The sequence below is a fragment of the Mustelus asterias genome, chromosome 9 (assembly GCF_964213995.1).
Source record: "Mustelus asterias chromosome 9, sMusAst1.hap1.1, whole genome shotgun sequence".
In the NCBI taxonomy this organism is placed as follows: Eukaryota; Metazoa; Chordata; class Chondrichthyes; order Carcharhiniformes; family Triakidae; genus Mustelus; species Mustelus asterias.
The window spans coordinates 14,644,197-14,671,253 of NC_135809.1; the positions used below are offsets into that span (position 1 = coordinate 14,644,197).

General features: G+C 43.9%; 1 protein-coding gene across 4 annotated transcripts in view; it reads left to right on the forward strand.

The window, feature by feature from the left end:
* Positions 1-27,057, forward strand: part of LOC144498509 (sodium-coupled neutral amino acid transporter 4-like) — a 78,550-nt gene that overhangs the window by 40,868 nt on the left and 10,625 nt on the right. For 3 of the 4 annotated variants that reach the window (XM_078219727.1, XM_078219729.1, XM_078219726.1), the window contains 11 exons: positions 600-693; positions 850-965; positions 5,818-5,891; positions 6,207-6,299; positions 9,175-9,256; positions 12,904-12,986; positions 14,811-14,869; positions 16,843-17,127; positions 17,218-17,297; positions 19,196-19,296; positions 19,552-19,676. In XM_078219727.1, coding sequence (XP_078075853.1) covers positions 600-693; positions 850-965; positions 5,818-5,891; positions 6,207-6,299; positions 9,175-9,256; positions 12,904-12,986; positions 14,811-14,869; positions 16,843-17,127; positions 17,218-17,297; positions 19,196-19,296; positions 19,552-19,676 — 1,192 coding nt within the window. Of the gene's footprint in view, positions 1-599; positions 694-849; positions 966-5,817; positions 5,892-6,206; positions 6,300-9,174; positions 9,257-12,903; positions 12,987-14,810; positions 14,870-16,842; positions 17,128-17,217; positions 17,298-19,195; positions 19,297-19,551; positions 19,677-23,105; positions 23,248-27,057 lie in introns of all 4 variants that reach the window. The other variant, XR_013498722.1, reaches the window with a different exon arrangement.

Genomic DNA, 27,057 nt, shown 5'->3' on the forward strand with positions numbered 1-27,057 from the left:
ATGGGGTCACAGGTTCAAACTCATAAAAGGAAGATTTAGGTGTGACATTCGGTAATTTGACTTCACATAAAACAATAGACTTTTAATATTGGTAAAGAGAGAGGCAGGTTGTAGAAGCTTTGCATCTTGTGCTTTACAGGACAATTTATACTACAGAATAAATGGAGTATAAATTCTTATGATTGTTTGAAATGATGGCTGGGGCTCTCCGGTGTCATACGCCCCGCCACTACTTCCAGCGAGAATGGAGAATTTGGCGTTCAGCCAAATCTCCATTCACAGCAGCGGGACTGGAGAATCCCAGCCGCGGCCGAGGTCAGAGAATTCCAGCCGATGTCAGCAATATTAAAGAGATGAATGTGAAGAAGGGCCATCTGCATAGATTGGGAGAAGAGAAAAACATAATTAAAAATGCATTAATGAGGAGACGGTAGCATCTTTCTGATTGGATGAGCAAGATGATCCAAATGGCCTTCCGTAGTTACCCCGTGAGGATAAAGTGCCTCATTTAAAGAGACAGAGATCAGTTTTATAACCTTCCTTTGTGGCTGAAACCCCAGTGAGCGTTTACCTTACTTTGGGTTGCTTCTCTTCCCTAGCCAATTCATAGACGAAGATGATGTCGAAATTCAGAGGTTTCTCACAAGTGAATTTTCCGGGAAAAAAAAGTATGAAGAATATCAAGAAGAATATGTGAGTAACACTGTTTATTGTCCATCATTGCTTATGTTGTCAGGTTTTTTAAAAGTCTTATAATCAGTGAAAAAGATCCCTGAATTAAAAATTAACATAAAAATCATAGTAAATGTCGATGGAATTGTGCTGACACGGGTCTTTGATTTTATGCAGCATCCTGGAATGGCATCATTTGGAATGTCAGCCTTTAACCTCAGTAATGCTATCATGGGTAGTGGCATTCTTGGCTTATCCTATGCCATGGCCAACACTGGAATCGTACTGTTTGTGTGAGTACTGAAAGCTGATTTATCTCATAAGGTATTATGGAAATACAATTTTGAATATTACTGAACAAAATAGACTTTTATTATTATAAAGGCAAAATTCTGCGAATGCTGGAATCTGAAACAAAAACAGAAAATGCTGGAGAAACTCAGTAGGTCTGACAGCACCTGTGGAGAGATAATAGAGCCAATGTTTCAGGTCGGAATGACTCTTCGTCAGAGCTGGACTTTTAATGTTTATTTTTGTCTTGCACATACCAGGACAATCCACAAGAAAATCAATGTCAGTGAAAGCAATAATTTTATCCCAATTGAGAAGAGAGTGCTGACTTTTTGGCAAGTGGACTCTGAATGTTAGAGCATTTGCCATTGAGAATGCACCAGTTGGTGGTGACTGACAGTTAACTGCCAAGCATTGTTTGAAATTTAAACCAGGCAGCTTGACTCTGGTCACAGAATCACCAAAGCGCATAGAGGGCCATTCGGCCTATCATTCCTGTGCTAAATCTTTGAAAGAGTTATGCAAATAGTCTCATTCCCCTGATCTTTCCAATTGGCCTTTAATCCTAATAAGTATGAGGAAAATCTTTGAGTCATCCCACGAAAGCCAACGTAGACATACCCACAGAGAAAATGTTTCTGATTATATACATCATCATTTCAAATTAGTTTCAATATAGATAAGGTAACGGTTATGTAAATCATCAAGACTAATCCAATCCATTCCCTGTTGACCTGTTCTCTGTTTTGGAGTTAATGGACTCTCTGTACTTTCTCGGCAGCTCTATTTCAAACTCAAACCTGATTTTTTTATCGCTATAATGGTGGCACAGTGGTTAGCGCTGCTGCCTCACAGCGCCAGGGACCCGGGTTCAATTCCGGCCTCGGGTCACTGTCTGTGTGGAGTTTGCATGTTCTCCCTGTGCCTGTGTGGGTTTACTCCGGGTGCTCCGGTTTCCTTTCACAGTCCAAAAATGTGCAGGTTAGATGAATTGACCATGCTAAATTGCCCCTTAATGTCTCATGGTGGACAGGTTAGATGGATTAGACATGGTAAATGTGTGGGATCACGGGGATAGGGAGAAGGCCTAGGTAAGATACCCTGTCAGAGACTCAATGGACCGAATGGCCTATTTTGAACTGGAGGGATCCTATGGCCGGAATTTTACTGGCACGCTCGGTCCAATTCCGGGGCGGACAAGGCTCGGTGAACGTCATTCTCCGATGGCCTCGGGCGGGATCGTACGTATCTTGAGCGGACGTGCCGGTAAAATTCCCCCCTATGATTCTTCTATGGTATCTGACCCTCAGATTGTCCATTTTACTCATTCCACAGCCTTATTGTGCATCTCACTACTTCAGCTATTCACTGGCCCTGTGGTTCTTTAATGTCTTTTCCTTCTTCAAGAGACTATTACTTGACTGAGATTGCCTGTTGCATTTTTCCAATTATGCTTCCTCTCTGTGCTTGTTTTAAAATGTCAGTCTGGCTCATTTGGGCTGAATCTTTCTCTGCAGACAGACTGGGAGGTGGGAGGGCCAGCAGTATAGCAGCAGGAAGATGTCCAGAGAGGAAGTCAACATCATCCCATGCCATGGCATGTTATCAGCAGCAGTAATCTTAGCAACATGGACACATGCTGGGAGACAAATTGAGCCACTTAAGTGGAAAATTCAGGGCCACTTTGACCACATCGGGGAGGCTTGCTGCTTTGAGACCATCAGGCAAACCCAGGTGTCCTTACCATCACCCCTCCCGTCCACTCTTTCCCCACCCTGAGTGGGTTCTGCAGTGAGCCCTCCTTGATGGGTGCTCCTTGGCCCATGGAGGGTCCTCTGGAGGCCTGGCTGCCCCATCAACAGCGGTGCTGCCTATGCACAACTACCTCCCACCCCATCACTGGAATCTGCCTGCTAGCCCCAGCTTCGACACCCTGCGAGGACACGGCCCTGTCTCCCTGGTCACGGAGCCTCAGCAATGGCCAATCCTAGCAGTAGGGCTGCAGAGGCAACTCAGCCACTGCTCTGATTGGGCCAGCAGCACTTGGTGTCCAACCACCATTCTCAACTGGACAGCAGCCGCCTCAGCAGTGACCCCCTAATTGAATCAGGGTCCCGCCGCCCACCAGGCTGGGGTCAGATCCTGCTTTCGCTACCAGCAGTGTGACAGGGTCATTGGTGAAAAGAATTCAACCCCCATAGTTGTGCTGATGCAGAAGAGTATGCATCCTAATATAAAAGCAAAATACTGCGGATGCTGGAATCTGAAACACAAACAGAAAATGCTGGAAAAACTCAGCTGATCTGGCAGCATCTGTGGAGAGAGAAAATAGAGCTCTGAAACAGAAATAGGGCACGCATGCAGTCTTGTTTGCTCCACAACCTTTACCTACTGCATACTTACAGATTTTTATTTCTGACTTATAGAGGAAAATGTAGGGGAGGCGATGGCCTAGTGGTATTATCGCTAGCCTATCAATGCAGAAACTCAGCTAATGTTCTGGGGATCCGGGTTCAAATCCTGCCACGGCAGATGGTGGAATTTGAATTCAATTTTTAAAAATCTGGAATTAAGAATCTACTGATGGCCATGAAACCATTGTTGATTGTCGGTAAAACCCGTCTGGTTCACTAATGCCCTTCAACGAAAGAAATCTGTCGTCCTTACCTGGTCTGGCCTACATGTGACTCCAGAGCCACAGCAATGTGATTAACTCTCAACTGCCCTTTGAAATGGCCTAGCAAGCCACTCAGTTCAAGGGCAACTAGGGATGGGCAATAAATGCTGGCCAGCCAACGACACCCATATCTCACGAATGAATTAAAAAACTACTTTGGGTCCCACCCACTGCGGGAATCGTCATGGGCAGGAGGGAAAATTTGACAGAGCATTTAAAGGTCCACTGACCTGGGGCAGAATTTCCAGTCTCGGGTCAGGCACAACTGGAAAATCCCGCCCAAAAACTTGTTATTAAAAATGCTTTTCTATTAAATTTCACTACACCACAGCAATATCTGTAGCTTAACATTAAATAGGCTGAACTGATTAAGGGTAAGATTAAGTCTGTACTTCCTGGCTATAATTGCTTGAACAGATATTAAGGGTGAGCCTCTTCCGTCTGAAACATGGGAGGAAAAAGAGGAATGGCAAATGTAGGCACGCTGCACTATATAGGATAACCGACTTGATGAACTGTGGCAGCTGGTGGGCTATTTCTGTAAAGAGAGTCACGATAGTATTTCTGCATTCCAGAGTGTTCCAGGATCAGTCAACATCTGATTGCTGGTCTTTGTAAATATATGTGAAATTAATATGGAACATTACTGTTCCTGTATCCACAAAATTATCAGTGTATATTGACACATGCATTTAATTTAGGTATAAAGGTCTAATATTATTGATCTGATATACAATTGTTACAGTACAAGCTTTTAAGGGGTGCAAATAGTCTCATATTTTGGTACAAAACCAGTGGGTTCTCAACTAACCTTTTCAGTCGAACTATTTTCCCCCAAAACGTCACCTAGACCCAGATTGTCTGATCTCGTTCACCCTGCCACGGCTGCCGGTGAGAATGGAGAATTTGGCGCTCAGCCAAATATCTTCTTTCGCTGCAGCGGGACCAGAGAATCCCAGCCGCGGGCAAGGTCGGAGAATTCTGTCCCAAGTCTTTAGCTTGTTTTCTAACCTATACCTAGTGATCATAAATTTATTAAAAGGCCAGTGGCTATCACAAATGATGAACACGGTTTTAGATGCACGTAAAATTAATCAGTGTTCACCGTGTGATTAAAATACACCACGAGGACACAGGAAGAATGTAAGACAAGATCATGATCTGAAGCAACCTACGTCAAAACACAAAATACAGAAATAAACAGTCGTTGAAATCAAAGTAAAAAGTAATAGAAATCTGATTAGTGTTATGAATAAATAAAATACCAAAGGAATAATAAATGAAAAAATCGAGTTAAAAATGATTGCCCTCTAAAATATTGATCCCAAAATAATTTAATAGTCCTGTGTGCTCAGAATCTTAACAAAAGGAATGCCTGGAACCCTTAATTAAATGATTGTACACATGAGGTAATAATATTAATTTATTCATGTTCCTGTTGGTTGTAATGTTGAACTGAAGCTCTTGCGTTCATTTCTGTCCCAGGGCTAAAATGATGAATTAAATTACACCAGCCAGAACTCTCAATGGCCAAGGCCCTACTGTTATTTACGAGTCTTGAGCAGTCTTAGAAGCATCCCTTAGAGGTACTGCAGGAGAATAGACAAAGCAATATTTCAGCTACAGGCTCTTAAGCACTCCACAATTACTCACCCATTACAACATGTGTAATGACATCAATGAGGCCCATGAAGTGGCCTTTTCAAGTATGAGCTCCTTGATTGAGGTAATGATTGCCTGCCCCACAGACTCCCACCTGTGTATGTAAGGAGGAGTGCCGGGTTTACTGGTCTCTGACTCCTTTCTCCTGGAAGTGGAGATAAATTTGTAAATAAATGGAATCTGGAGCAGAGACACCGGCCTCTGAGGAGTTACTTCAACGTGTTTCTGGCCTTTTCTGTTATTATTTCAGATTTTCAGCATCAACATTCTTCTTCCTATTTGTCTACCTAGGTGGAATTGGCCAGGGTAGATTTCACACATAATTGCAATGATGTTTTGCATTCAAAACCAAAGGGGTCACAGAAATGAACAAGTGAAATTTTGAACCAAACATTTCTGTTAAATGTAAAAAACTCAATGAGTTCATGAGAACATGAACTCGTGTTCTTTCCCTGTTCTTTGTGCATCGTTATTTTTTAACTCTGTTTTGTAAACCCCCTTTTGCTTGCTTACAGGATCTTGCTACTTGCAGTGGCGATATTATCCTTGTATTCTGTTCATCTCTTACTAAAGACTTCAAAGGAAGGAGGTATGACCATTGCTTTTCCTGAAATGTAGCAGATAGCATATTAACAGCATGTGTCGAGACATTAGATGAGCAGTACATCATTAGATATATGTTATATTCTGTATTTGATATTAGGTTCCATTATAAAGTTAATCAAATATTTGGCAAGACCGGATTGGTCCATTACTGTTCATTTTGCGTACTGCGCAAGACAATGCTTTGTCCGATAATACATATGTCAGTAAATATAGAAACAGAGAAAATAGGAACAGCAGGATTCTATTCAGTAATGCTATCATTTTGTTGAACTAAAGTCTCTGTTTTTTTCTCAATCAGGCTCAATGATTTATGAGAAATTAGGAGAACGAGCTTTCGGGTGGCCTGGGAAGATTGCAGCTTTTGGCTCCATTACCATGCAAAATATTGGAGGTAATATCTTTTTGTAAAGTCCACCTTTAAGTCTGTTGTTTCGGTAAAGACCTCCCAATCCATCATCCTCACGTTAATGTTGTTTTACTAAGGATTGACCATTAGATGTTTGACAATACATGAATCCTGTTAGAAAAACTGAAGCCCATGAGGTAAAAAGGGCAATAGAAGCACCGATTCAAAATTGACCCAGGGATGAAGAAAAGGGGTTGTGGTGAATGATTGATTTTTGGGCTCAAGGGAGATATTTAGTGATGTTCCCTTGGGTTGATTAATCTGTCCACTGTATTAATGGCTTGAACTTGGGCGTACAGACCAGAATTTGAAGATTTGGCAATGATGTAAAAATTGACAGTGCGGTAAACAGTGTACAAGATAGCAATGGGCTTCAAGACTGGTTGAATGGGCAGATGAAATTCAACATTGAGAAGTGTGAGGCAATACATTTTGGTAGGAAGAGTGAGGAGGATCGATATGAGCCGGGGGGGGGGGGCGTTGCAGAAGCGGAGAGGGCTGTGAGCATCTGTGCACAAATCTGTAGAAGTGACAGGGCAGTTTAACAAAATGGGTGATAAAGAATATGGAATCCTGGACTTTATAAATAGAGGGATATTTTCCCGACTCACCAGACTCACCTCATTTTAAAACTGCCCCACAACATGCGCCCTAAGCTCCAAAAGGGCAGGCCGCAAGGTTTAATCCACGAATCCTGGAAGCAGAAGCTAGGAAGGCATGGGGTTGGGCAGGCTGATTAGAAGGCCTTCTTCTGTCCTCTGGGGCTTGATCCCAGTTATTGTATTTGTGTGGCACAGTGGCGCAGTGTTCAGCACTGCTGCCTCACAGTGACAGGGACTCGGGTTCGATTCCAACCTTGGTGACTGTGCGGAATCTGCACGTTCTCCCCGTGTCTGCGTGGGTTTCCTCTGGGTGCTCTGGTTTCCTCCCAGAGTCTGAAAGACGTGCTGGTTAGGTGCATTGACCATGCTAAATTCTCCCTCAGTGTACCCGAACAGGCGCCGGAGAAGGGATTTTCACAGTCACTTCATTGCAGTGTTAATGTAAACCTAATTGTGACAATAAGAAATAAACCTAAACTTTAAAAAACTTAATCTGTTCCGTTTTTCCGCATTTAAAATCACAAGCAAACCATGAACAACATTTACCATATACATATTCAAAATACAAAAACCATTCTTTTAGCTGCTCCAATTTAATCATTCCTTATTGTTGCTAAGCAAAGCTAGAATGAATAATGATTCTTTGCAGAGATTTTCTGTTGACTAACATTATAAAGATTGTAGACCAAATCCATTAAAATGCTGTCAATCATCACATTCTGTGAATCCAGTAGATTTTCCACTGAGTACATTCAGGCATCAGAATTGGAATTGCCTGAGACTTCAGCTCAGTCGCCGGGTAGGTTGTCCTAATCCTGCAACTGAGCATATTGCAATGCCTGATTCTCCCTCTGCTTAACTCAATAGATGAAAAAAATCAGCAAACTCCATCTTGTGTATGCATCCATCTCTTGCCAGTTCTCACTCTTCACTGCCAGCAGCAGGGCACAACTCCAGGAAAATCATCTATCCCATTACACCATGTCATGGAGAATTCTTTTTATAGTGTACTGACAAATGTGATCCTACATTAGGGAGGCATGGTGGCACAGTGGCTAGCACTGCTGCCTCCCAGCGCAAAGGATATGGGTTTGATTCCCAGCTTGGGTTGTTCTCCATGTGGAGTCTGCACGTTCTCCCCGGGTTTCCTCCGGGTGCTTCGGTTTCCTCCCACAGTCTGAAAGACGTGCTGGTTAGGTGCATTGGCCATGCTAAATTCTCCCTCAGTGTACCCGAACAGGTGCTGGAGTGCAGCGACGAGAGGATTTTCACAGTAACTTCATTGAAGTGTTAATGTAAGCCTACTTGTGACACTAATAAATAACCTTAAACTTACCTTGGTGTTTTGAACCTTCGGCTCCTTACTATTTCGCAGCTTGATTATCCAGTTTGACATCACGCTGTACTCTGGAGACACCTTCTCATAACTTTATTGCCTTCTAAACTATATATATATATTTCCCGTCTCCTGGAAAAGTTGCCTTCTTGCTGCAGTACATGATCATGAACGCCAGTGAACCGCCAGTAGCTCACTTCCCATCAGCCTGCAAAGAAATAGTATTACAAGCTGAATTTTTCCACAAAGCAACATATTAAGTTTAAAAGCAGGTTACTGCGGATGCTGGAATCTGAAAGAAACACAGAAAATGCTGGGAAATCTTAGCAGGTTTGACAGCACAGAAGGAGGCCATTTGGCCCATCAAGTCTTCACCAACCATAAACCCACCCAGGCCCTATCTCTTAACCCCAAGTATTCTACCCTGCTTGCCCCTCTGACACCAAGGGGCAATTTAGCATGGCCAATCCACCTAACCCGCACATCTTTGGACTGTGGGAGGAAACCGGAGCACCCGGAAGAAACCCACGCAGACACAGGGAGAATGTGCAAACTCCACACAGGTAGTCACCCGAGGTCAGAATTGAACCTGGGTCCCTGGCACTGTGAGGCAGCAGTGCTAACCACTGTGCTACTGTGCCACCTGATAACTCTTCCAAGAGTCATCCTGACTCTGTTCTCTTTCCACAGATGGTGTCAGACCTGCTGAGATTTTCCAGCATTTTTCTGTTTCTGTAACAGATTAAGTTTGTTGGAGGCTTTGGTTTGTAAGTTACACCGATGCTTTGCCCCACCCGGCTGCTCCTCAAAATAGAGGAAAACTATTTTGTCAAGCTTCTTAATCCTCAGGAACCTTTTGCTGCAACTAAATTGAATTAAGTTTATCGCGGCCTTTAATCTAATCAAACTATTCCTCTTACAGCTATGTCAAGCTACCTCTTTATTGTCAAATATGAGCTACCAGAAGTAATACGGTCGTTTATGGGACTTGAAGAGATCGGTGGGTAAGTATCGTGGCTTCAAAATAAATCTTTTTTTTAATATAACTATGTCGTGACTCATTATAATTGTAAAGAACAGTTGTGTTGAGTGTGAATTGTGGGCCCTTCTTCGCCATCAAAGTCTCAAAAACGAACGACTTTCTTTCTAAGATGGCCATACAAAGTATTTTCTCAGTCTCTCTTCTTAGTCACAGATGAACCTTTACAGCTCGGTTGGCTTCCACCGGGAGTTTTCTCAACAATTCCTCCCATGTATCTTCAGCAGAAGAAACTCTGCTTGCACTCCCATCCTTGGTTCCCTCCATCTTTAAGTCTGCTAAACTGGAACAACACCTTCCCTTTTTCATCCAGCAGTAAGGATACTTCAGTTGCAGTCAATGAAAGAACTAACTTCACAAAGTAAATCAAAGAAAAAGGTCTAAGAAAGAAACTTCATTACTCCATCACCTCTTGGACCACACCCTGGGCCACCCAAGCTCCCCACAATCCCCATCTGCTTTCTATTTATACTGGGTCAGCTCACCATCACACCATGTGCGGGGCAAGTTTTTTGTGCAGAGGGTGGTGGGTACCTGGAACGCGCTGCCAGAAGAGGTGTTGGAAGCAGGCGCATTAGCAACATTTAAGAGATATCTGGATGGGTACACGAATAGGGAGGGAATAGAGGGATACGGACCGAGTAAGGGCAGAAGGTTTTTTTAGTTTAGTTCGGGCATCATGATCGGCACAGGCTTGGAGGGCCGAAGGGCCTGTTCCTGTGCTGTACTGTTCTTTGTTGTTCTTTGTTCTATTTTGCCATTGGTTACATTGTCTACTGGATTAGCTGGTCAGCTGACCCTCACAGCATGTTACTATTGGTTACATTATAACATCCCTTGCATACATTTACCATTTACAACCCCCCGCCGCCCCACTCTTCCCCCACCCCTGCAAATTGCCATATCTTGTCTCCATCCTTACCTGTCAACTTACTTGCTTTAAACGAAAATCCCATTCCTGGGAATCGATCGAACAGCTCTCTCCAATGTGTGAAGACTAAAAGAGCAATAAGGGGGGATCTTATAGAGACCTGTAAGATAATGAAGGGGCTGGATAGGGTAGAGATGGAGAGATTCTTTCCACTTAGAAAGGAAACTAGAACTAGAGGGCACAGCCTCAAAATAAAGGGGGGTCAGTTTAGGACAGAGTTGAGGAGGAACTTCTTCTCTCAGAGGGTGGTGAATCTATGGAATTCTCTGCCCACTGAAGTGGTGGAGGCTACCTTGTTTAATATGTTTAAATCACGGATAGATGGATTCCTGATCGGTAAGGGAATTAGGGGTTATAGGGATCAGGCGGGTAAGTGGAACTGATCCACTTCAGATCAGCCATGATCTTATTGAATGGCGGGGCAGGCTCGAGGGGCTAGATGGCCTACTCCTGCTCCTATTTCTTATGTTCTTCTGTTCAATTCCCCAAATATATCCTCTCAAGAATAACTTTATTTTTTAAAATCATTTTTCACTGTTATTGCAGTAGCATCAGTATTAATGGCCTTTATATTTGTCAATCCTGACTGTGCACATTAGCAGACTAGTCAGTAGGGGGAACTCTTCATAGCCGAGCCTCAGGTGATATCCATACCCGTGAATCTTTCTTCATTGATTTGCTCTTAGGAATGACACACAGAACAATTTTAAATTGATTTTGATTTGAATTGATTTATTATTGTCACATGTATTAGCATACAGTGAAAAGTATTGTTTCTTGTGCGCTATACAGACAAAGCATACCGTTCATAGAGAAGGAAAGGAGAGAGCACAAAATGTAGTGTTGCAGGCATAGCTGGGGTGTAGAGAAAGAGCAATGTAATGCGAAGTAGGTCCATTCAAACATCTGATGGCAGCAGGAAAGAAGCTGTTTTTAAGTCAGTTGGTTCATGACCTCAGACTTTTGTACCTTTTTCCCGATGGAAGAAGGTGAAAGAGAGAATGTCCGGGGTGCGTGGGATTCTTGATTATGCTGGCTGCTTTTCTGAAGCAGTGGGAAGTGTAGACAGTGTCAATGGATGGGAGGTTGGTTTGAGTGATGGACTGGGCTTTATTTCTTGCAGTCTTGGACAGAACAGGAGCCATACCAAGCTGTGATACAACCAGAAAGGATGCATTCTATGGTGCATCTGTAAAAGTTGGTGAGAGTCGTAGTGGACACGCCAAATTTCCTTAGTCTTCTGAGAAAGTAGAGGCATTGGTGGGCTTTCTTAACTATGGCATCGGCATTGGAGGGACCAGGACAGGTTGTTGGTGATCTGGACACCTAAAAACCTGAAACTCTCGACCTTTCCTACTTCGTACCCGTTGATGTAGATAGGGGCATGTTCTCCACTACACTTCCTGAAGTCGATGACTATTTCCTTCGTTTTGTTGACATTGCGGGAGAGATTATTGTCATCGCACCAGTTCATCAAATTGATAAGGTGAGCACCCATGGTGGAATAAAAATGGTTTATATTCAAAACATGACCCAGGTCTTGAAACAAAGTATGTTGTGCAGGCCATTTATTGAATCTGAGGCGGAGACTTTTAAGACAATAATGAGACAGATATTTGCCACAGTGTAATCATTACAAAATAAAAATTATTTGGGGTAAGTGTTGTAAATATTGATTATTGTTTAATGTGTACAAGGTAGAATACTGCAATCTTTCACAAGCACCATGTATGATTAAAATGAAAATCTAATGTGTTTCAATATACAATTGTAAGACTATATCGCCTGCTCACCAATGAAGACACCTTGGTGGGACAGGAGTTTGAGACTATGACAAGCAGTAAATTTACATGGAGAGTGGTAGGTTTCATGTAATGGGTGAAGACAGTTCACTATGCCTCCATTTTCTGTATGGATAGAGGGCCAGAGACTGAGAAATAGAAGCATAAATATGGGTTGTAAAGTAAAAGTAATAATAAAAGTTTATTTATTATTCACAAGTAGGCTTATATTTGCACTGCAATGAAGTTACTGTGAAAATTCCCTAGTCACCACACTCCAGCACCTGTTCAGGTACACTGAGGGAGAATTTAGCATGGCCAATTCACCTAACCTGCACATCTTTGGATTGTAGGGGGAAACCCAAGCATGTGGAGGAAACCCATGCAGACACAGGGAGAATGTGCAAACTCCACACAGACAGCGACCCAAGCCAGGAATCGAACGCAGGTCCCTGGTGCTGTGAGGCAGCAGTGCTAACCACTGTGCCACCTTGCCGCTGGGTTAACATGATATGAGTAATGCTGCTGAGTCAAGAATAGTTAGAAGGATAGCAAACGAGTAGCAGGGGAGTGGACAGCCCATGAACAGATCCAGAACCATGCATCGCAATGACTGTGTACAAGGCAAAAACCCATTTTCAATCCACAAATGGTGACCAAAGTTTTTAACCTTATAAATCGTTACCTATGCTGGTTATCTGAATATTTATTATCATGGAATCTTGGGAGAATGTATGATGTTAGCATCTGAGACAGCATTCCTAGTGGAAAGGCATAAAACAATTTGAATTCAAAGGATGCAAATGTTCCTCTTTTTTTATTTCAAAGCAAATGTTCCTCTGTTAGTCGCCTTGTTTATAATGCAATGAAATTCTGATGGGATAAAATTTTCTCTTTCAGGGAATGGTATACAAACGGCAACTACCTTGTCGTAATTGTGGCGCTGTTTATTATCCTACCGCTGACTTTTCTAAAGAATTTGGGTAAGATATTTCTCCCGTATGTAACATTTCCGCAGTCTGGGAGCAAGATTTGATTTCTGCCAGCAATGTGGCATTTAATGGAGTGTTAAAATTAAAATTAGATCTTTTTCCTCGGGGGTTAGTGAGTCTTTGGAGCTCTCTTCCTCAAAAGGCGGTTGAAGCAGAGTCTTTGAATATTCATAGGGCAGAGCTAGATAGATTGTTGATAAGCAAGGGGATGAAAGGTTATCGGCGTTAAGTGGGAATGTGTAGAGGAGGTTACAATCAGGTCAGCCATGATCTTATTGAATGGTAGAACAGATTGGAGGAGTCCTACTCCTGTTCCTAATTCATAGGTCCGCATATTCTCAGAATCCAATTCAAACGTCTTTCTGCCTTGTATGTCACAGCTGAACTGAAACATCAGGAAGGTTTCTTTCAGAATTAATGCTTCACAGCTGCAACATACATATTTATACAATAAATTTTTGTATCTTGCTCAGTATGCATTGGCATCTTACTGATGTCACAATCTTAACAAACTGGTTCTGGAATGGATATACACAGCAATGGTTCAGAAAAGAGAAGGATGAGAGGTAACTTCACAGAGATCTTCAAATTAGAACCATAGAAAAGTTACAGCACAGAAGGAGGCCATATGGCCCATCTTGCCCATGCCAGCCCCGAAGACACCCAGGTGCCCTATCTAACCCCACCTTCCTGCACCCGGCCCATAGATCCCGTAGCTTACAGCACTTAAGATGCAGATCCAGGTACTTTTTAAAAGAGTTTAGGGTCTCTGCCACCACTACCAACTCGAGCAGCGAATTCCAGACACTCACCAGCCTCTGCGTTCTTCCTCATGTTCCCTCTGCCACTTGTCTTGAATCGAGGTCCCCTGTATCTAGAATTCTCCACCAAGTGAAGCAATTTTATCCTGTCCGCTCTACCTCTTCCCCTCATAGTTTTGTACACCTCAATCAAGTCAGTGATGAAAGCTTTTGAGAGAGTCGGCCCAGACAGTGTGCTTCCCCTTCTGTGTAAGAACCAAACTAGCAGGCATCAATATAGGAGAGTCATCAAGAGATCCTTTGGGGAATTCAGAGGAAGCATCGTTACCCAGAGAAAAATGAGAACGTGGACTCAATACCATGGGGAGGAGTTGAGGCAAGTCATATAGATGTATCTAAGGGAAAGCTCGATAAACATATGAGGGAGATAGGAATCGAGGGTTATACTGATAAATGAGGAAGGATGGGAGTAAAGTATAAATATCAGCATGGATTGGGCAAGAGTGTTTCTGTGCTGTATATTCTGTGTCATTCTATTCAGGTACCCATTAATATCACTCACTGATAATTTGTTTTGATGTGAGCATAATAATTAGAATATTCCACTGACCATATACTCAAGCCATTAACTGTTAAGAAATCTTAATTAACTATATTATGGTGGCACGGCAGCACAGTGGTTAGCACTGCTGCTTCACAATGCCAGAGATTCGGGTTCAATTCCGGCCTTGGGTCACTGTCTGTGTAGAGTTTGCACATTCTCCCCGTGTCTGCGTGGGTTTCCTCCGGATGCTCCAATTTCCTCCGACAGTCTAAAGATGTGTGGGTTAGGTGCATTGGCCACAATAAATTGACCCTAGTGTCAGGGGGATTAGCAGGGTAAATATGTGGGATTACAGGAATAAGACCTGGGTGAGACTGTGGTCGGTGCAAACTCGATGAGCCAAATGGCCTCCTTCTGCACTGTAGGGATTCTATGATTCTGTATGGTTCATCTTGCCATTGAAGCAACAGAATCGATAATTGAAATATTATTTTCTTTCTCCCTATGCAGGCTATCTTGGTTACACAAGTGGATTTTCGCTCTCTTGTATGGTTTTCTTTGTTTGCGTTGTAAGTATAGACAGATTACGTTAAACAATAAAATAAAGCTGGTGTTAGAATGGGGAGACCCTGGGCTGGAATGCAGACTGATCCATCAACATTTGCTCCTGGAGAGAACTAGCCCTTTAAGACCAGGGCCGGGATTTTCCGGCCATTCGCGCCCCACCATTGCTGCAAGCGAGGATGGAGATATTGGCGCTCAGCGGGACCAGAAAATCCCGCCGGCGTGAATGGTCAGAAAATTCTGCCCAAATCTGTGATATGATAGCTGGAATTTCTAACCACATTTTCACATCAATGGCAGGGAAATGTTGAAAGGCTGCCATAAACAATGACCAGTAGAAACCCGTTTACACTTTGTACATTAGCATTAGAGAAGTGACACCACCAAACTGAGTGTGAGTGCCGAGGTTCAATGATATTGCCTCTGCCACTGTTGGAGCAGTTCCTAGTCTGAACCATTCCAAGCAGGGAGCTGTTGGGCAAAAGATTTCCTCAAGGGATGGGAAAATTGGATTGGCTCTTCTGCCTGAATTGTACCTTATGGCATCTACCCCTAGAGGGCATCTCTAGAAAGCAAACTGTTCTCTGGTCAAAGTTGCTCAATAAGTGAACTCTGTTCCATCGGTGGCCGAGAGGTTAAGGCGATGGACTGCTAATTCATTGTGGGTGGCGCGGTGGCATTGAATGATTGGAAGGGAAGATATTAGTTCTCTTTGCTGATAGCCTATGCAATTTTAATTACTCAAGCTCCAGAATTAGCCCTTTGAGAACGGGTGGCACGGTTGCACAGTGGTTAGCACTTCACAGCGCCAGGGACCCGGGTTCAATTCCAGCCTCGGGTCACTGTCTGTGTGGAGTTTACATGTTCTCCCCATGTCTGCATGGATTCCCTCCGGATGCCCTGGTTTCCTCCCTCAGCAAGAAGTTTAACAACACCAGGTTAAAGTCCAACAGGTTTATTTGGTAGCAAAAGCCACACAAGCTTTCGGAGCCCCAAGCCCCTTCTTCAGGTGAGCCAAAAGGGGCTTGGGGCTCCGAAAGTTTGTGTGGCTTTTGCTACCAAATAAACCTGTTGGACTTTAACCTGGTGTTGTTAAACTTCTTACTGTGTTTACCCCAGTCCAACGCCGGCATCTCGGTGTAGGCTGGATCGGCTAAATGGCCTCCTTCTGTACTGCAGGGATACTATGATTCTATGACCAATTTTCTATAATATTCCATCAGTTGTTTTGAATAAGTTGCTCACCCTTAATACATAATACGTTATCCCCCCACCCCCACTGACTTTTTGGAAAATGGGGTGGCACAAAATCGGGCAACATGGCAGCAGCACCATGCTCATTGTCTACCTTGCAGAACTGGGATTTTACCTGTGCCATGAGGAGGTATTGGGACATCTCTATGGGCCAAGTGAGGTTGATAAGTGGCCAATCGATGCCCAATAAAACCACCTCCTGCTCATGCTGGGATTTTCGCTGCAGTGGTGGGTGACTGGGCCAAGTATCCACGCTACTAGTTAAAATCTTGTAGTCTTGTTGCTGGCTTGGGGGAGGGGAGGGAGGTGAGATGGAGCTCTTTTCCAGGCAACCATCCCAGCACCCCTTTCCACACACCCCACCTCTGCCCTGATGAACCTGGCACCCCACCCTGGGGAGAGGTGGCATCGGCAAAGCTCCAGACTTGCTTTCAAGACCAAGTCCGTAACCAACAGCTCTCAGAGATGTAACTTCCTCCCAGGTAGAGGCGGAAGTCATGACCTTAGACATGGGTGAAAAATTAAGTCACGATTCCCCAGTCCAGTGGAAGTGGGCTCATCCCTACCTTTCAGCTGGGGGTTGGGGTGGGGTGGAGCTAATGTATCCCAGGTAAAATTCCGGTCAAAGTCTTCTTTTGTAATATGGAGAATTGCCTTGCACTTTAATATATAGATAATGTATATTATTTACTTAATATTAAATACTACCAAAATATTCTTCCAGGTAATATATAAGAAATTCCAGATCCCCTGCCCATTGCCTGCACTGGGTCACTATTCAGGAAATCTGACCGCCCTGGCAAACACTACAGGACATTTGGTAACCATATATCCAATGATACGCAACAAAACCACTGATCACGACCTGAACCTCATGATGCCCTATGTTAATGGGCACACAGCAACACATGATGAAGACGATTCCCACTTCCATACCAACGGCGTCAGTTATGAAGCCCATGTTGAAGCTGACATGTGTAGACCAAAATACTTTGTGTTCAACTCACAGGTACACCAGACATTTAAATGTACTTAGGAAACAGTTCCCCTGTACGCTATATTTTGGTGCTTCATGTGGTTACCTTTCTCAATTTCTTAGACGGCCTACACCATTCCCATCCTGGCCTTTGCGTTTGTGTGTCACCCTGAAGTACTTCCGATCTACAGCGAGCTTAAAGGGTAAGAACTTCACGCGCAGCCTTCTCACATTCCAACATGTTATGTTCACAAATATTCCATGAAAGATGCACTAAGATATTGGAGGAGGCTTCAAGTCTAACGGGAGTATTTCCCCATGTTCCATTGAATAGAAAATGAGAAGAATTTGGAACTTCTTTTTCTCAATTTATTTCACTTTTTATGAAGTGTCACTTCTTACCGATGCAAAATACCACAGACGCTGGAAAACTGAAGTAAAAACAAAAAATTCTGGAAGGACTCAGCAGGTCAGGCAGCATCTGCACAGAGAGATCAAGCTAATCTTTCAGATCTGGTAAATTCTGATGGAAGATAGAATCATAGAATCCTACAGTGCAGTCAGAAGGAGGCCATTTGGCTGATAGAATCTACACCGACCACAATCTCACCCAGGCCCTATCCCCATAACCCCATGCATTTACCCTAGCTAGTCCTCTTGACACTAAGGGGCAATTTAGTATGGCCAATCCACCGAACCCACACATCTTTGGACAATGGGAGGAAACCGGAGCACCCGGAGGAAACCCACGCAGACAAGAGGAGAACGTGTAGACTTCGCACAGCTAGTGACCCAAGCTGGGAATCGAACCAGGGTCCCTAGCGTTGTGAGACAGCTGGGCTCACTGTGCCACCATGCTGCCCCAAGATCATTAATCTGAAACGTTAACGCTGGGAATGATTTTCCCCGATATTGGCAAAGGCCGATGTCGGATGGGAAAATTGGTGCTGGAGCCATATAGACCGGCAACTTAGAAAAGAAATTGAAGGGACGGCACCACGATGTGTTGCTGCTGGGGTGGCCTCCGATTCATCTGCCCTGCTAGCAACTTAGAAACGCGAGGATCGGGGTAGCATTCTTAAAGGCTGCCCCAGTGCACAGTGACCAAACTAATAAACCCTGGAAACCCCCCTCCCCCATGCCCACTGCCCCGGTCACCGCTCAGGCAGAGCTCCAACACTACCCAGGCACTACTCTGGCACCACCCTAGCACTGCCTGGACCCCTTTGGGAGGTCTTCTCACCAGTCCAAAGATGTGCGGGTTAGGTTGATTGGCCATGCTAAATTGACCGTAGTGTCAGGGGATTAGCAGGGTAAAAGTGTGGGGTTATGGGAATAGGGCCTGGGTGGGATTGTGGCTGGTGTCAGTTTGATGGGCCAAATGGTCTCCTTCTGCACTGTAGGGATTCTATAATTCTATGATTCTCGGTGCACATCTTTGGAGACAAGTCGTGTTTCACACCATTCTGTCCTCATGTCGCCCTGGATGGGTTTTTTGAGGGGGGGGGGTGATGGTGATTCGAGTATATGGGCCTGATAATTATATAGTAAGTGATGGAAGGAGGGGACAATCGCTTCATGCGTTTATGCCACCATAAGAAACAACTTTGCACTTCTCACGGTATTTTCTGCTCCTGTCACCCAACCCTCCCAACGCGACTGGAAGGGGAAAATCCCTGGTTTCTGTTTCTCGCTCCAGAGATACTCCCTTACCTGACCTGCTTAGTACTTCCAGCATTTACTGTTTTCATGTCACTTCAGATCTTCATGCCCCACCATGCAGTGGAGCCTGAATCAATAAATGGTTTCAAGAAGAAAATATATATATTTCTGATTCAAAAAACAGGTTAAAGGGATATGGGGAACAGATGGGGAGGTGGACTTGAGACCAGGGAGAGATCAGCCATGATCTGATTGAATGGCGGAGCAAGCTCGAAGGGCTAAATTGCCTACTTCTGCTGCTAATTCCTATGTACATTCACATATCGCGACCTGCCAACATGTATTTTCCAGGTGCCGACATAGCTCCTAAAAACAAACCTTTCACTGTTAGGCAAGGTATCTTGCAGAGAATTTTAAAATAATTCTGTCTGCCTTTCAGCCGCTCTCAGAAGAAAATGCAACATGTCTCCAATGTGTCGATTACTACGATGCTGATCATGTATCTACTGGCTGCTCTTTTTGGTTACTTAACCTTCTATGGTGAGTCAGAATGCAGGGAATGCAAAATCAGCCATACTGAGTTTGATGATCCAAATACTTAATTTTCTGTCGAATCAAATGCAAATGTGCCGTCAATGGTAATGATTTTCATTTCAGTGTTCCAATTAATCTAACTCTCAAAATGTCAAGTAGATGAGTAATGAAGTGCTAACGTTTGCTGCTCAGTTTATCTCTTTGTTTCCAGACCAAGACTAAATGCGACGGTGCTTATTTTTCCTTTCTCCTCACACACAGGACAAGTGGAAACGGAATTGCTTCACACCTTCACAAAGGTGTACAAGTTTGATACTTTGCTGTTGTGTGTTCGTCTGGCTGTGCTGGTGGCCGTCACTTTGACGGTGCCCATTGTGCTTTTCCCGGTAAGTAAGAACAGGGCTTGTGATGATCCAAAACTTTCAAAACACAAGTGGCTACCTTTTTTTTGTTACTTTTGAAGATTCTCCACATTTAACGTTTATGGAAAAACTCACAATCCATCCATCACCAAATAGCTCACTTGACACTACGGTGGCCCGGCTTGTCAAAGTTTGAATTTAGAACAATTGTGAGGGGAGTTGAGGTTTACAGATTCATTCAAAGTGTCCATCGCAACTTAAGTTTCAAAAATATGTGTCCACTTAACTTATCTTTCATTCCATGAGATGCCAGTTCAAATGGAACCCATTTTGGGAATGGTATATGTCCCATATCAACCAGAAGCAAATTTGGACAATTGCAACAAAGTTAATTGTAGCTACGGCTCAAAGGGCTATGATGAGCAAAATGGAATGGCAAATGAAAAATGCAGCTTGGCACACTTCAAAGCGAAGGAAGCAATACTTTGTAATTGGTTGATTTTCCCTGAACTGGAAATTTTATAATGACGCTCGGGGAGAATTTTCATTCTTTCAAGCTCCAGGGACCTGGGTTCGATTCCCAGCTTGGGCCACTGTCTGAGTGGAGTTAGCATGGTCTCCCTGCGTGGGTTTATCAGGTGCTCCAGTTTCCTCCCACAGTCCAAAGATGTGTGGGTTAGGTTGATTGGCCATGCTAAATTTCCCCTTAGTGTCCTGGGATGCGTAGGTGAGAGGGATTAGCGGGGTAAATATGTGGGGTTACGGGGATAGGGCCTTAGTGGGATTGTTGTCGGCGCAGACTCGATGAGCCAAATGGCCTCCTTCTGTACTGTAGGGTTCCTATGATTCTAAGCCCCACAAGGGAACCTTGGGCTTCCCCAGCCCTGGGCTCTCCCCCCAATCACTGACTGCAGCCCCTCTCCTGAATCTCACCAATCTACTCACCTTGTGCCAGGGACTGTACCCTCGGTCCTTAGCAGCCTAGGGATGCAAGGACGACACAGTGGTTAGCACTACTGCCTCACAATGCCAGGGGCCCAGGTTCAATTCCGGCCTCGGGTCCCTGTCAGTGTGGAGTTTGCATGTCCTCCCCGCATCTGCGTGGGTTTCCTCCGGGTGCTCCTGTTTCCTCCCACACTCCAAGGATGTGCAAGTTAGATAGATTGGCCATGCTAAATTGTCCCTTAGTGTCAGGGGGTTAGCAGGGTAAATGCATGGGGTTATGTGGATAAGGCCTTGGGTGGTATTGTTGTCAGTGCTGCCTTGATGGGCCATAAGGCCTCCTTCTGTACTGAAGGGATTCTATGACTCTATCCTCTGAGCTGTTCGATCTGAACTCAGGAGCTGTTTCTTGTGTCGGGTGGGCCATCCACTCACTGGGCCTCATTCCTGGCTGGAAGTTAAAATCAATTCCCTGATGTCTTGGAATTGAATAATGTGCAATTTTGGCACCAATTTCGTCACATTGATCATAGTCCTGGAACAAAGCTTTCCTGAAACCAAAGCACGCTGACATATCTGCCTTCCCCTAAAGATCTAACAAAGTCTGAATTTACAGGTGGGTTGGATGTACTTGTACAAACTGTTAAAAACTAGAAAGTAATGGCATGTGTTCAGGATGTTGTGTCAGTGTCTGATATCTGATGTCGTGCATTACCAGATGTTCACTTTATATTTATGAAGTAAGATAAAATATGCTGTGGAAAATTTTTATTTTTAATGACAATAAGAGAGATCAGGAAACAAACTGTTGTTTAAAGGTGAAGGGTGACTTAGAGGGTGGAAAATTTTGCAAAGTTTCCTCCTGTTCTATGCTTATAAAATATGCCTTGACAATGTTCTTTCTTAAGTCAGTTCACTGTTGGGTTCTCTTGCCTCTAGCACTTTGGGATGACATGGAGGAGCCCATGTGCATTCCAGAACAGGTCCCTTCAATTGAGTGCATTCTGGGAAGTGATGAGTGTTGGTCAACCCTTTGAAAAATTCAATTGTGCTAACTACTTCAGCAGCAGCGGGTTTTCCTTGGGTCAAGCATTGCTGGATCAGACCTCGATAACTTGGTCAAAGTTGCAGCTGTCACTGGCATTTGGAATACTGTGAATAGTTTTGTTACCTTTATCTAAGGAAAGATACCAAACCATAGAATAGCACAGAACGCTACAGTGCAGAAAGAGGCCATCTGGCCCATCAAGTCTGCACTGACTCCCCAAAAGAGCATTCCACTTAGGCCCTCCCCTCCGCCCCTATCCCCAAAACCCCGTGCATTTAGCATGGCTAATCCAGCTAGCCTTCATATCTTTGGACAGCGGGAAGAAACAGGAGCACCCAGAGAAAGCCCACGCAGACATGGGGAGATTGTGCAGACAGTCACCCGAGGCCGGAATTGAACCCGAGTCCCTGGCGCTGTGAGGCAGCAGTGCTAACCACTATGCCACCCCTTCTGTCAAAACAACGTGTCAACCTGGTGAAGCTAAATACCGGACTATTGGCATGCCAAATAGCGGAAGCAGCATGTGATAGAAAGAATTCCATAGAATCCTTAGATATACTGGCATTGGAGGCAGTCCAGAGGAGGTTCACGAGGTTGATCGCGGGTGTGGAGAGATTTTCTTATGAGGGGAGGTTGAGTAGGTTGGGCCTGTATTCAATGGAGTTTAGAAGAATGAGAGGCGACCTTATTGAGACATATCGGATTCTCGGGGGCTTCACAGGGTAGATGTTGAGAGGTTGTTTCACCTTGTGGGAGAGTCTAGGACTAGTGGGCATAATCTCGGAGTAAGAGAGTCATTCATTTAAGACAGAGATGAGGAGGAATTTCTTCTCTCAGAGGGTAGTGAATCTATGGAATTCTTTACCACAGAGGACTGTAGAGGCTGGGTTGTTAAGTGTGTTCAAGGCTGAGATAGACAAATTTTTAATCAGTAAGGGAATCAAGGTTCATGGGGATAAGGGAGGAAAGTGGAGTTGAGGATTATCATATCAGATCAGTCATGATCTCATAGAATGGTGGAGCAGACTCAATGGGCCGAATGGCCTACTTCTGCTCCTACGGTCTTAATGTAACTGCTCTGAGTCACATTGTCCCCTCCCTTCATGCAGTGTCACCCAAGTGGCCAGAGTGTGAGGAGATCCAGAATGGTGGGTCTCCCTACACGTAAGACCTTCAGTGTTTTTAAAACAACATCAAGCATATTTTTATAAACGTTACTAAGCGGATAATGAGTCGCAATGTCGAATAATATTTTCCTTGCCATGAAAGCAAATAAAATTGGATAAAACTGCTTCATTGACTTTATAAACGGGAGCCGCTGGCATGTTGCTTGTTTTCTAGTAGCTGAATATTTCAGGAGAAAACAGCAACAACGAAGCTCTGTGGTGTTTTGTGACCAAATTAATTTGGGGCCTGTGCTGGCAGGTGTTTATGTGAGCTCTTACTCTGGTTTGATCCAACAGGTATGAAGGGCAATGACTCTTCAAATCTCTTTCTTGCATTTCTTGCCAGATCAGCCACAGTGGTGGCTTGTGTTTTGTACGCTGGCACTTCAACTTTCTACTTTAGCCTGAAGGCCCGCTCACTTCAGCTTGGGAATTTCGGGTAAGCCAAATCAGGCAGCACCGTCTCCCTCGGTCTAGCAATCCAGCTTTTCAGAACGATGACAAGTTTATCTATTTATTTATTATTTATTACTCACAACTAAGGCTTACTGCAATGAAGTTACTGTGAAATTCCCCTAGTCGCCACACTCCTGCACCTGTTCAGGTCAATGCACCTAACCAGCATGTCTTTCAGACTGTGGGAGGAAACCGGAGCACCCGGAGGAAACCCACGCAGACACGGGGAGAACGTGCAAACTCCACACAGACAGTGACCCAAGCCGGGAATCGATCCCGGGTCCCTGGCTCTGTGAGGCAGCAGTGCTAACCACTGTGCCAACATGCCGCCCTTACTGCTCACCTCCACCTTTGATGAAATTAATTGAACTTTTTTTTTAAATGGCTTGCTGCAATATATCTTACTTTAAATAGGTATCGGGGCAGCATCATGAAAATCTCCCATCCATACAGCTCTTGGTTAGGCTGAACATGTTTGATTTCAGGATCTGTGATGTTTGGCTTTGCTGCTGACATGTAAATGAATTCTCTCTGTGCAGATTGGTTCGGGTTAGGGTCTACAATAAACAAAGAACTTGCATCTTTGCATCGGGATATCTAATATTCCAATCAAGGGATGATTTCCAAATTTCAGTCACTGTGTTGTGCGTAGGTTAAGTAGGGAGTTATATATCTAGTTCTAGATTTGGCTTGCTGAGGAGGTGAAGCCTTCAAGTGCAGGATGTAGACTTTGAGGATGAATGATCTTTGCTGATTTCAGTAGAAATGTATTCAGGCAAAACCATAAAGCATTCATAGAACCCCTACAGTGCAGAGGGAGGCCATTCAGCCCATTGAGTCTGTACTCCCTGACAGAGTACTTTACCCACGCAGACACAGGGAGAACGTGCAAACTCCACACAGGTAGTCACCCAAGTCTGGAATTGAACCCGGGTCCTTGGCATTGTGAGGCAGCACAGAATCGTAGAATCCCTACAGTGCAGAAGGAGGTCATTCGGCTCGAGGTGTCTGCACTGACAACAATCTCACCCAGGCCCTATCCCTGTGACCCCACCCCATTAATCCCTCTCACCGACACATGCCGGGACACTAAGGGACAATTTAGCATGGCCAATGCACCTAAGCCGCACATCTTTGGACTGTGGGAGGAAACCGGAGCACCCGGAGGAAACCCACGCAGATACGGGGAGAACGTGTAAACTCCACACAGACAGTGACCCAAGCCGGGAATCGAACTTGGGTCCCTGGAGCTGTGAGGCAGCAGTGCTAACCACTGTGCCACTGTTCTAACCATTGTGCCATTGTACTGGCCAGAAGGGCATGATATTTGGAGAGTCCTTTGATAGTCTTCCTCTACTTGACTTCTTATAGCAAATCACTTTTTGAGAGAACACCCGCTAACCACACAACTATTTCCATTGTTCTATCCTGGTTACCTTCCTTCCAGTGAATTAAGTGAATAGGTGGGAGGGGTGAAACTAGCTTAACTATGAAGCAATGTTTTGAAAACCATGTTTATTTGGGGACTGAGCAGAAGCAGCACATTGTTCCACATGCTGGATTCAAATCTTGCCCAGGCTGATGGGATGGCTTGGAGGCACGGATATGAAATAGTTTCAGTCATAACAGGCTGTGGTTTTGTACGGATTGGAACAATACTGAAACAACACTCTGAGGACATACACATGGCTAGCTTGAGAAGTGGCAAAACTCCTCCGATACAAGTTGTGGATTCTCTCCCGATCTTGAAATTAACAGGATTATTTAACCTGGGGACGTCATTGCTAATGTGAGATGCCCCAAAGAGAAAAACATTTCATTTTCTCACTTCTGACATTCTTTGAATTAAAATAGAGAGGTGTTTTTGATTAACTAACCTTCTTTGATAATTTGCTTTAATTCACTTGACAAATTAATTTATAATCCTAAAAATGAATGTGTTCAGCCTAATGGGAAAGACATCTGGGTGAATTTTCTAATCTTAATTCTGAATGACCTTGAATGAAACAAATTAAAATGAGATTGGTGTTTTTAATTATCCGTGTTGCATGAACAAAAACAGCTTGCTTTGAGTTCAAAACAGGGAACAACATGCATCTGATTAGGGCCTTATTGCGGGCATGGTTTAAGATTTAACAATGAATGTATCCAATTTTGTGTGACAGCCCTACCATTGGGTGAAACATTGGAAGAATTCGGACTGTATCGTAACGGTGCCGAGTTTAACTGTCACCAGAAATCTCCTTCATTATCAACTGTCACATTATTTGCAAAGACAATGTTGTAGTTCTTTTCGCCATAGGATCTGAGCACTTTATTAGTGAGAGGTGGCTCTTCCAATCGAGGCCTGTAGGCAGAATGTGGGGTGAGTTTAATTGTAATGTATCTCAGAACCGTTACTATTCTGTCACAGTGAAAAAAAACATTTTAAGGTGGCATCCATACCCGAATCGCCTCACAACATGTTAGTGCAATTTTGCATTGCCTTGCATTTACTCATTTTTGTCTGGTCTGGTCTTTGCTCATTTTGATTTGCACAATCTTTCCAGCCTTTTTTTTGGAAATACCAGAAAGAAGCTGTAGATCCGGCTGGGTGGTACTAAGTTGAAGCGCTTGTTTCAGATTATGTGGAGTTCTGCAATTGCTTTTTCATTGTGATCCAGCTCAGTTAAATGCTACTTTTACAGATCTCCTGGCCCCATCCTCTGCATCACAAAGAGTATCTCCAGTGTGATTCACCTAGAGCTTGTCATCCACAGCTGTGTTTATGGAAGTCCTGAGGCCTAGAGTGTTGCCATTGAGTTTTGATTGATCCAAATTGAGTCAGGTCAGACTTAGATCTTTCCAAGTTCCCTCTGGATTGATTGCCACTTCAGTTTGTTCCATATAAGTGAAATGGAAGACTTTAGATAAGGTTGCATCTGAAGCTGCACATTAACTGACCTGGGGGAAATCTCTGACTGATAAATGTGCTAGGCATTGTTTCCAATGCTAACCTTGGTGTTGACCAGTGTTGTTGTCTTGTGGCTAAAGAGTTTAGTTTGTCTGCAGTACCTATCATGAAATGAACTTGGGTAGTCTTAATTCAGTTTCTAAAATTCATGAGGCTACTGTACAAGACAACCCCTAATTTGATACTAAATTAGTTATCTTGGATGGATGGCTAATGTGGGAAATAGGAAAATGTTCTGTTGATGCAGCAGAATGTCCTCTTTTGAAGTTAGGGTTGAAACACAGTAGAGTTACTCTGCATCTAACCATGTACACTTAACTGGGAGTGCTTAACGCTGACATCTTGAGAAGTATTCCATTTCTCACCAAGCACCGTGTTCACCAAAAAGTGCATTTCATTGCTTTAAAAAAGATGTTAGTGGAAAAATGTGTGTATAGATTACTTAGCACTCAGTTTTATCATAACCCGGAAAATTTTTAATTCTTTTATTCAAGACTAAGTAGTAGTATATGTGTCAAGCTCCATCCTCCCACTACTGCAGCTAATGCCTAAAGGCATGTCTGTTGCATTGCAAAGAATAGAGGTCAAAGACTAGATAGAGCCTTTAGTCTTTCAGGTCTAGTATTCAGAAAGACTAGACTATCCTTTAATATAAAGCTTTAAACATTATCCTTAGAATAGTTTCTGCTAATGTGAAAGAGCTAAGAACCACACTTTTCCAGCTGAAATTCCATAAATTGTTTCCTCTAGAGCACTGCGGCCCCACAGCGCCAGGGACCCAGCTTTGATTCCTGACTTGGGGACTGTCTGTGTGGAGTCTGCGCGTTCTCCCCATGTCTG